This window comes from Pinus tabuliformis, chromosome 2_1 (assembly GCF_031772625.1).
Source record: "Pinus tabuliformis cultivar Carrire ecotype Pingquan chromosome 2_1, CPIR1, whole genome shotgun sequence".
NCBI lineage: Eukaryota > Viridiplantae > Streptophyta > Pinopsida > Pinales > Pinaceae > Pinus > Pinus tabuliformis.
This window is the reverse complement of record NC_142299.1, coordinates 291,861,874-291,873,121: the sequence shown is the minus strand read 5'-3', so window position 1 is coordinate 291,873,121 and position 11,248 is coordinate 291,861,874. Positions and strand designations below refer to the sequence as shown.

The window sequence follows — 11,248 nt, the reverse complement described above, 5'->3', positions numbered from 1 at the left end:
TAATATCTAATTATCATAATACACACTACCCCAAATCTAAATCATGAATATTAGGTGTATAGCATTCCCCCCTTAATCCAAAATGATGTATCAAATTTCGAGAATAAGAGCTAAAAATGCATGACAACCAATGGTTTAATAAGGTCTCTCATGGTTTTTAAGAGAAAAACCACAAATGATACAAAAATGTGGGAGAACTCAAAGTCTCAACAAATGGTGGTTCAAGGATGACCATCAACTCTAGAACAATCATAGCAGTTCCTCAAACAAATGAACTATGGAATTATCAAATTAGTTCTTGGAACAATTTCTATTCGAACATCTTTTGCTAGTGGAAGTGATCCTTCAAAAATGTCAGCATGCCGAAAACATGCAATCATGCTCATTTTCATAGAGCATAAATAAAAAAAACTATGTCTATAACTCTGAATCTTATTTCTGAACCCAGACTCTAGGCTAGAACAACAATTTTTTATTATCTCTGACTCAGGCTCACTTGATAAATATTTGAACCTATAGCAGACCATCAATTCCATCAACTACCCCATTTTCATATATAGGGTGATAAGATGAAGTACTTTTCATTGCAATATTGGTAAATACTCTCGAACATAACCTGTGGTATGACCTATAAATTTACTTGGCAATTTTAGACTAATCCCAAGAAACAATCCATCCAAAATTAACTTTCTATCGTGTAGTAGTCTTCTGCTTGAAACATATGTTTGAATGATGATTCTTCTTTCCAAAATGTTCACAAGGATGAGGATCATAACAATGATCTTTCTCATTTCCAACTCTATCACAATATTGGCAACTCATAATCTATTATGGGACAACATCATTTAAAAATACAACACAACGAAATTGTATAGGCTTGGAAAAATTAGGAACATGAAAGGAAACACCTTTATCATATTCCACACTAATTCTACTTTTCTTGTGCACAATTTCTTCCCAAGGTCTAATGAATGTTTTGGGAATTGTAGGTTTCACACCTATATGCAAATGACCCTTACATACACTTGATTTGTTGGTGTAATGAATATGACTTTCAACTGCATCCAAATTTTCCTATGAAATGGCATTATCTATCTATGACTACTGATGGAATTCAAACTTGAAAAATTTGATCTGAAGAAAGAAAAAGTTCATTTACAACTCATATTTAGTTCATGTAATTTGTCCTTTTACAACTATGACTCTAACTCCAAAAATTCAGTTTTGCTTTATGCATTTTGTAAACATGTTCGAATTTTATATAGTGTGTCCTTGCTTATTTAGACACTATTATAAACAACATATGACATTAGACTACTTAATAACTATAACAAATCATTGAGTTTAGCCATTTTCTCCAAATTCCAATCAAATAAATCTTGTAATCAACTATGAAAAAGGTTCCAACTTCAATAAGAAAATGCACCCGTTTACAATGTAATTCGACAAGTAACAAGTAAAAGATGAATAATTCTTAGTAAGAAGAGATAAAGGGTAGGCCTTCTACATATCATTTCTCCATCACATTTTTTCTTTAAGGTATCTTATGAGATAAATGCTCCCATAACAAAAATGTTATTCTTATGAGAACAAACAAGTCAACTTTGACTTATCAAATATTTCTTAGAACATGGTAGACTTATGGATGAATTTTCAGAAGAAAAGAGATGCCTAAGATGACCCAACAAATGCAAGAAGGTCCAACATGGAAAACCTGAAAAAAATTATTTGTAACAAACCTCACTCTTTGATCTTCTCCAATTTTGTTCACATTCAGGGTCTATTTTTGGTCGTTGAGCAAGCAAATTTTCTAGCTTTGCATGCTTTTGAATCTCTTCTCTAATTCTTGATACATCGAGACTATAGCAGTTTTGTACTTACATCTCTAGAGTTGCAACCCACTCGTTCACACAACCTTTAACAATCTGATGATGGTTTCCTTGGTCATGCACAAACACCGTTATGTTGTTTTTCTCACTAGTATGTTGTAATATCAAATAAAGTCTATTCCAAAAATACAACACACAACTACTGCTTCCATCAATAAGTTTATTTCTAAAGTAATGATTTTAATCAATGCAAAGTGTTTTTAAAATTCACCAGACATGAAAAGGAAATGTATCACTTAAATCTTGTGCTGCCAAATGTTTCACAATATATTTTGAACTAACTTCCAGGAATATTAACCATACATACAATCTTGTTAATGGGAAATATCACACATGCATGGATGAAATAATAACAGAGAGATGGAAGCGGTAACCTTCATATTTCGTATCTTTAAAGTCAAACAATTAGGGAAAAAAAATTGTTCTAAGTCAAATTGAAACTCTACATGCCTTGTCTTCTCCTCAGTTTATCTATTTGAAAGTTATTTGTGAAGACTAATGTCATCTTCTTGTGCATCATGACAGAGAAATGGCTTAGTTTTCAAATAAGGTTGTTTCACAACCATTGATCCTTGCACACCTAAGTCCTAGTTTGATACGAATCAGTCGTCGACATTGAGTTCTTATGTATACATTCAATTAGATAGGTAAACTGAGATGAACAATTGTTGGTTCGAGACATCATGAACAATGAATTCTGTGAATTTAGCTTCTTGTTATGCAGCACCCCATGTACATATTTCCAGAAAGGACATACTGCAGTTTCTCTCCCTCGCTTATTAATTATATTTCCTTTTTTTTATTAAGTCCACTCCACTCCAACACACATTATACATACATAACAAGAGTGAATGAATATTTAATGAATTCACAAGTTGTAACATCTTTCATACCTCTTTTAATAGGAAACAGATATAATGGAATTTATATTATAATAAGAAATTGTCATAGAGTGTTTTGAAAACCCTTGCCTCTTGGAAAAGTCAAGCACACTAGAATAGATGCATATGGAAACACCCTTCCAAGCCTAATTTTATTACTACACACAATATTTACTCCCTCCTACAATTCCATCTTCAGTTGCAATTTCCTCCAATAACTAGATGGTCATGGCGTTATTCTGCAAAGGATTTGCAGTGTACACCTACAACAAAACTGATATAAGCATAAGAAAATGAACAGGCATTTAATGCATGTGATTTTGTAGGCAAAGTGGAGACCAACAAATTTGTTTAATAAACTGCAGAGTAGACCAACATCTGCATTTGGTGAGGAATTTAGTTTCCAACCACCCCCAATAAAGGACACTCAAGCATCAATTTAAATTCTGAGTGTGGCTTAATTTTTCTTTAATTTGATTGTCTCCAACAATTCATTTTGCTCCCGACTATTCTTGTAATGCTCTTAAACTAAAATTTTTGTATAGCTATCCTTCCGTCTTTAATATTTATAAGACTTGTTAAGGGGATGTTAGAAAAAACTGTTGAAATTATATAGCAGTGAATATTCATTCAATAGTTATTGCGGCAAGAGGCATATTCTACAGCCGAGTATGACCCCAATTTGTAAGTATGTCACGTCCTCTAAAAATAATAAAAATGATTTTCGCTAATATCGGCCAATCTTAAATTATATGTAACTTTTTAATGTTATTAATGTACTAAGATTAATTATTAAAATATAACTATGTATTTGAATGGACAGTAAAATTATATCATGCTTTTAGTAGTTCCTTTACCACATTAAAATTCCAAATTAAGTAAAATTTTATGCTCTTTGCTAAATCCAATTTCATTTATTAAATCAAAGGAAAAAGGTTAATTCAACACATTAAAATTCCAAATAAAGTAAAATTTTAAACATTTTTACTCTTTACTAAAGTCAATGTCATTTCCTAAATCAAAGGAAAAAGGTTAATTCAACTCAAATAATGAAATCTTGCTCCAAAATATTTTAATATTTCTTTTAACTAAACATTTGTAAAATGAATCTTTAAAAGGAAAATCCATATCTTATGGATATATTAAAATCTTTAAATACATAAATATTTTCACATCAAAGTTGTCATATTTGAAAATATTATTTTGATGTAGTTTTATTATAGATTTTGTTATCATGCCATGTAAAAAACATCATTAAATCTAATATTGATATTATAATATTAATATTAATATATTACAATATTAATATGGTTAAATTTGATAACTTTGGATTAATGCAATATTAAATTTAATATAATATTTAATTTGTTATATTATAATATATATTAATATATAGTGATATATATTAACTCTAGATATATATGTAGGGAAGAACGAAGACATAGAGTGATAGAGGTGGAGAGATAGGGGAATGGCAATGGAGAGGAAGAGATACAATAAAGGAGAGGGAAGAGGAGGAATGAAGAGAGGGAAAAAGAGAGGAGTGAGAGAGAGAGGGGGGGAGACACAAATATGGAGGGGGGAGATATGGTGACAAGGGTGGGGGGTAGAGAGAGAGAGAGGGGGGGGGGAGACACAAATATGGAGGGGGGAGATATAGTGACAAGGTTGGAGGGTAGAGAGAGAGAGAGGGGGAGGTAGGAGAGAAAGGGAGAGAGGAGAAGGACTAGAGAGGGGAGGAGAGAGGGAGGGATATAAAGATAGAGTTGGAGGGGGAGAGATGGAGTGAAGAAGAAATACATTGAGAGAGAAAAGTGGAGAAAGAATGAGTGAGTGATGAGGGAGAGATTGAGAGAGTGTGTGTATTTTTTGGGGTGATATAGAGAGACAAAGATGGAGATACGGAAGGAACGAGGGATTCAAGGAGAGAGGAGAGAGGGAGGGAGATAATGATAGATTTGGAGGTGAAGAGAGAGAGTGGGGGAAGATAGAGTGAGTTGGGAGAGAAAGGGACGAAATCAAAGGAAGAGAGAGAGGAAATGACAAAGAGGAGAGATGGAGGGAGAGAGAGGGAGTTGGAGGGGGGGAGAGAGGTAGGTAAGAACAAATACATAAATATAGAAAAGTGGAGAGAGATAGAGAGAGAGAGAGTGTGTGTGTGATAAGGCAAAGAGAGAGAGGGAGAGAGGAGAGAAGGACGAAAGAGAAATAGAATGGGGAGAGAGGGAGAAGGAGAGATAAATAGATATGGAGAAAGAGTTTGTATGCTTTGGGGGTGATATAGAGAGAGAAAGGAGAGGCAAAGGGAGATAGAGATATAGATGGGAGGTGAAGAGAGGGAAGAAGAGAGGGATAGAGAGAGAGAGGATATATATATATATATATATATATATATCTTGAGAGTGTGTGTGTGTGTGTGTGTTTTGGTGTGAGATAGCGAGACAAAGAAAGGAGAGATGAAGGGAGATATAGATATAGATGGAGGGACAGAGAGGGAAGAATATTTCTTGCACAAGATGCATTGATTTCAATGTAGACGCTGATTTCTAATCTTATTTTGTTGCTTCCACTAGATGCATTAATTTCAGTGTAGATGTTGTTTTCCAATCCTATTTGATTGCTCACATTAGATGGATTAGATGTTTTTAATATTGAGACTGTAAATTATTAAAAATATCTTTCAATATTAGATGGAGGAGAGAGAGAGAGGGAACCTATTTCTTGCACTAAATGCATTTATTTCAGTGTAGATGAAGTTTTCTTATAATTCTATTCAATTGCTTGCACTAGATGCATTGATTTCAGTTTAGATGTTAATTTCTAATCCTATTTGATTTCTTTCTCTAGATGCATTGATTTCAGTGTAGATGTTGATTTCTAATCCTTTTCTATTGCTTGCACTAGATGCATTTATTTTAGCGTAGAGTTGGATTTATAATCCTATTTGATTGCCTTCAGTGGATTCATTAATTTTAGTGTGGATTTTGATCTCTAATCTCATTTGATTGCTTGCATTATATTCATGGATTTCAGTGTAGATGTTGTTTTCTAATCTTATTTGATTTCTTACATTAGATGCATTAGATGTTGTTAATCTCGACGTTGTAAATTATTACGAAAAAATATTTTCAAGATATATAGTAATATCTAAAAGGAAACTATTAAGAATTAATTAGATGTCAAAATTTGCCATACCTAGAATTAAAATGAAATAGATGTGCAAAATCAATCCTCCTGCAAAGTCAAAATTAATCCTTCATAAGATCGTCCCCCTTCTACACCACCAACTAATTATTAATAGACAACTACATATATTTAATATTAGTAATAGATAAATGCATATAATAATGTATTCATAATATTTATAAGAGGAAAATGTATATTTATAAACATTCAAAACAAATCAAAATATGCTTGAAGGAGATGTCATAATTGTTTGAACAAACAAATAATGTAAAGATTTTATAATTCTATCCATTCTTTAAAAAAATTCAAAAATACATTATTTCTTGACTTTTCTTGATAGAATATAAATAAAATATCATCAAAATATTCTTGAAGGAAATAAGTTATTTCAAACATTAGCAAAGAAAAAAATATTTCAAGAGAAATCTTGATGCAATAAATTATTAAAACTAATCTTCAAGATATGTTTAGTAATTAATGGTGGGACACTATTGAGAATTAATTAGTTGTCATAAGTTGTGATACCTAAAATTAAATGAAATAGATTTGCAGTATCAATCCTCATGTAAACTAATTACATGATTGTCTTTCTTCTTCATCACCAACTAATAACTAATAGACAATTCATACTCCTGTAAACTAATTACATGATTGTCTCCCTTCTTCACCACCAACTAATTACTAATAGACAATTACATACATATAAAAATATAACATTGTAACATTCATAAACATTATCATCCAAATCCAAACACATAAACACACAAACCACTCAAAGCATCCAAAAAAAGATGTAAAAATTGTTCAAAGCAAGCAAGATAGACGAAATTAAAGAAGAGAATGATATGGTGATGCCAAGCAAAGAAAACATAAGCTGAATTTGAATTTAATCTCAAACATATACATGATACTGATAAATTAAAAATGTGACATTGTTGCCCTCAACTCGAACCGTCTTGGATCCATCTAACCCTGGATCTATCACACGCCTAGAGGGATCAAATCCCTCAAGGTGCAAACCTTTCCTCAAATTCTACACTCCAAAAAGAAGGTTTGCACCTCGAGGGATTTAATCCCTCTCGGTGTATGGTAGATCGAGTGTTAGATTGATCTTGTCATATAAGTAACAGAGAAGTAGATGGCAGAATGATGGAGTTCATTACCAATCTCAAGGGATAGCATAGTTTGAAAAATAAATATTAATCCCAAGGGACAGCGATTACCTTAATAAAAAATTTAAACCTTTTGATGCTTCTACGCTTCTTACCTTTTAGCCTGTTCATTTCCACATACACCTCTATGTTATATCCATTCCATTTTTAAGTAAATTCATTATCCTTCCTAATGCTATGATTAGCCACAAAACTAGTGGCTCATTCTATTGGAAAAAACGTATTAACCAATGCTACACATGTTGTAATACCACCGTTGGACCAAAAAAAATTAGTAGAAAATAAAATCAACTTTATTATAATGATCACACGATTAATGTACATAGTAATAAATATTCAAAAAAAAAATATTAATGCCCACTAACCCAAATATCAATTAGTTGTCTAACTTATAAATGTTCTTAAAAAATACTAATATACATTAAATATGGGGTTGCTCATATTTATTAATTATAGGCATGAGTTGCGTAACATATTAAATTTAAAATAATACCTAGATTGTATCAAGAAATTATGTTTAATATATGATAACATAATAAGAAACTTTTAAAATGAATGGAATTTTTTTTTATAATACTTAGAAAAAAATATTAATTTTATTGTGAATTATACTATTTAATTTATTTATTATAAAAAATTTATGTGTTATCTTTTAATAAACAATTACAAAAAATATTTGAAAAATAAAATGCAATTTCAATAAATAATGTACATACGAAGGCTCAAATGTTGGGAGTCATGTTCTTCTTTATATGAATACAACGATTGTGAATGTAAAGCTAAATTCTTTGCATATCTAATAATGTGTGAATATTTGATGATTTTGGTATTTACGCCGTAAGGCGTTTCCCTTTGAAATGAATTGCCCCAGCCGCCGCCGTGTCCTATTGTTGACCGTGGATTTGTGGTGTTAGACGATTGAATGAATTGTGATCGTTGATCCAACACTGATCCAAAACTGAACAGTTAATGAGGAAGCTAGACGGACGCACTGGTAGTGAGCCATTCGTTTTGCACTGCCAACAAGGGCTCTGCCTGGACTCGAGCTCTGACCCTCCGCCTCATGCGCAAAAAAAAGACTGTGATGAAGCAGAAGAAATCCTCCCTCATAACGCTGGCGAGAAAAATGAAATCGACATCTTTCCATCGAAAATGTTGTAACTTCTCAGGTAGGAGCGAGAACGGCCGAGGCCTTGAAATGCAAAGTTAGAAGTCTTGAATTCCTATAGCCATGGTAGAATAGGTATTCCAGCTCTATTCCATCAAGGCTTTTTATGGTTTGTTTTATGTATTTTGGATTTTTTAGGGTTTTCGCGGAAGAACAAGCGAGTTTCTGGAGTGGAGAAGATTTTGGTTTATTGAGCTCTTTCAGATTCATGTCGTTTTATGGTAGCTGAAAGATTCTATTGAAGGATCCTCTGTCAATACACCTCATATGTTCTTTGATACACAGAATAATTTATGCAAGGCCAAACAAAAAGTTTGTTCTTCTTCGGAGAACTTGGAAAAAAATTCAAAAATATCTTTAGAATTAAGCCTAGGCGGCGGTGATTTGAATGATCTGCAGACCTGTGACCTCAAAAACCAATTTGGACTCCATTCTGACAAAGTCAATAAAGAAAGCAGTTGCATAGCAGCAGAAACTTCAGACCATGTTAAAAAGGGGTCAGAATGGGGTGAGTCTGTAGTAAGTACAAGCGAAAACAGTAATGACTTGGATCCTCCTACTTATTCTGAAACCTCTTCCCCTGCTCAAGGATCTGATCCTCGGGTTTTCCCCTGTAATTTCTGTCAAAGAAAATTCTACAGTTCTCAAGCATTAGGAGGTCATCAAAATGCCCATAAGCGTGAGAGAACTTTGGCTAGAAGGGCACAGAGAATGGGGTCTTTTGCACAAAGATATTCAAGCATGGCATCACTTCCACTCCACGGTTCCTCGGAAACAAGTTGGACGCCCAGTCGGTTTTTAGGGATAAAAGCACATTCTTTGATTCACAAACCTTTCCCTGAAGGTGATAATCTGCCGCAGGGGCATCATGGTTGGTCAATGGTTAGGTTCATGGAAAATCAGATTAGTGGGAAACATGCCGCAGATGAGCTTTCTAGCAGAGCTATTAGTAGAGGGGTAGCCAGGTTTGATAATAATTACTTTGGTTTAGCTGTTGGCGGGAGGGTGTTGGGAGGCCCTCCTGTTTTTTTAGAGGAGGGCGCCAATTTTAGCTGGCCGGGTAGTTTCAGAAGTCAGAAAGGAGAAGCTGGTCATATTTTCCAACCAAAACAAAACCTGTCGGCTCACGACAATTCTAATGGCATTACATTACAAAACTATGTCGCTGATACGGCACCGTTGTCTTGCAAGGATATCTCCAGTCCTGATTTAACTCTTCGGCTTTAATACGTTGGCTAATCAGACATACAGTTTGAAGACTAAAGCGCTGCGGGAGGGCTGGTTAAAGGCCTATGCATGGAGAAAGAACAGGCTAAAATTTCTAGGACGGCAAGATATATAGACGCTTATGAATTGTCTAATTTGATTCTCGGTTTTCTACTATCATTCGAGGGGCATTTTCTCGTTTTCATTGCACAGTGACTTTTTGCTGAGCTTTTACCCAGTTAATGATTTCAAACCCTTGCTATTTTTTTGCCGAGTCCAAGTAGTGCAACACTATAACAGATATCTGAAACATACATAAATGCTTCTTCCTTAGCAGTGTTCCTTTTCCCTAAGGCATGGAACCATAGGAAGGTTTGGCTCCTATTAGGTGATAGGGTGCCAAATTGTGGGTGTTAGGGTTTCCAGACCTGCTGGGTTTGACCCACCCATCGGTGTGAAAGTTGGGTTGCGTGTTGAAACACATGGATTCAAATTGATGGTGAGTCAAACTTGACGTCAACAAGTTTAACTTGCTATGAATAACTCGACCTATGAGTACTTAGTGGGTTGTTCATGGGTCAACAATTTTTTATCTATGGACCTGTCAGAAAACTCGCCACCTTCTTTTATATATCTGAGAGACTGAGTTTCTTTGCTTCACTTTCTTCTCTGTTTTTCCCTGATTTCTGCTCATCTCTCCTCAAGTTTTAGCTTACCTGATTTGAACTCACTTTTTTGCCTCTGCCAAGTTTTTTGTGAGCTAAGCCTGGTAACTGCAGTGTTTGGTCCCATCTAGGCATTTGTGTGATCTAGTGCACATCCTCCTTAGCACTCATCAGTTACAATTCAGGTGACAGGAAGCATGAGAACACACCAATACAAACGTGGGAGTCCTTGCACGGATGCTGCATCAAGTTCTCTTTGTTGATTATGGTAGATGAATAGATGTGAAAATTTTCTCTGCTGCATTTGCATGTATGTGCATCATTGCTTTGTTTCACTTCTCCATGCTGTTAGGAGTCAGGATTTAGGTTTTGGATTCTCAACATATTATAGATATGCTTTTATCATGATTTTCCAGGAGCTCCTTTAGTGCTTGTACTTTGTATTCTCACAGATGTATTTAGCAGTCCCATTGACCTATTTGTTGTTATTTGTTGGACATCAATAAAATTATCTTATCATATCTCTCCATCTGGACATAACTTGGCTTTCAAATCTGGAATGAAAACAGGTTATTAATTGATTTGGAAATACATATAATTTTATTGTGGCTTCTTCAATGCAGTGGTGCAAATATCTCTGATTGGTAAAGAGAAAAAACAGAGTAGAGACCTTGTTGTTGCTCACGACTCTCTATATATCTCTCCTGATATTTCCAGTTTCTCCCAAGATTTTGAGGTTGTCAATTATATATTAAGAATTCCTCAGTTCCAAGTTTATTCTTGCTGATATTTTCAGATAATTTTCAATATTTCCCTTGATATTTCCAACGAGTTTATATTTGGACGCTTGGCAATATATTCCCTAAAATGTTATTTGTGTTAATGCTTCGATGTGTGTTTTTTAATGATCTACAAGATGATGTGAAATTGGTTGGGAGTCAATTCAGCTGTTATATTGTTGTCATTGGTTAACTGTTACTTTTGTGATTCTTAATTCATACTATGCCTTCATAAATAACCAAATTAAACTATTTTGCATTGCATCTACTTGGCGTGATCACTAACATAAGATTTGATCCTG

At 34.0% G+C, this 11,248-nt stretch overlaps 1 protein-coding gene across 1 annotated transcript; it reads left to right on the top strand.

The window, feature by feature from the left end:
• The first annotated feature begins 8,527 nt into the window (after nt 1-8,527).
• LOC149199935 (zinc finger protein 4-like) lies at nt 8,528-9,770 on the top strand. The gene has a single exon (XM_089399486.1). The coding sequence runs from the start codon at nt 8,564-8,566 to the stop codon at nt 9,521-9,523; it is 960 nt and encodes a 319-aa protein (XP_089255612.1). The 5' UTR covers nt 8,528-8,563; the 3' UTR covers nt 9,524-9,770.
• Nucleotides 9,771-11,248: the final 1,478 nt, after the last annotated feature.

Bases quoted from the DNA above. Each gene is read 5' to 3' on its own strand.
- LOC149199935 (XM_089399486.1), top strand. From the start codon at position 8,564: ATGTTCTTTGATACACAGAATAATTTATGCAAGGCCAAACAAAAAGTT.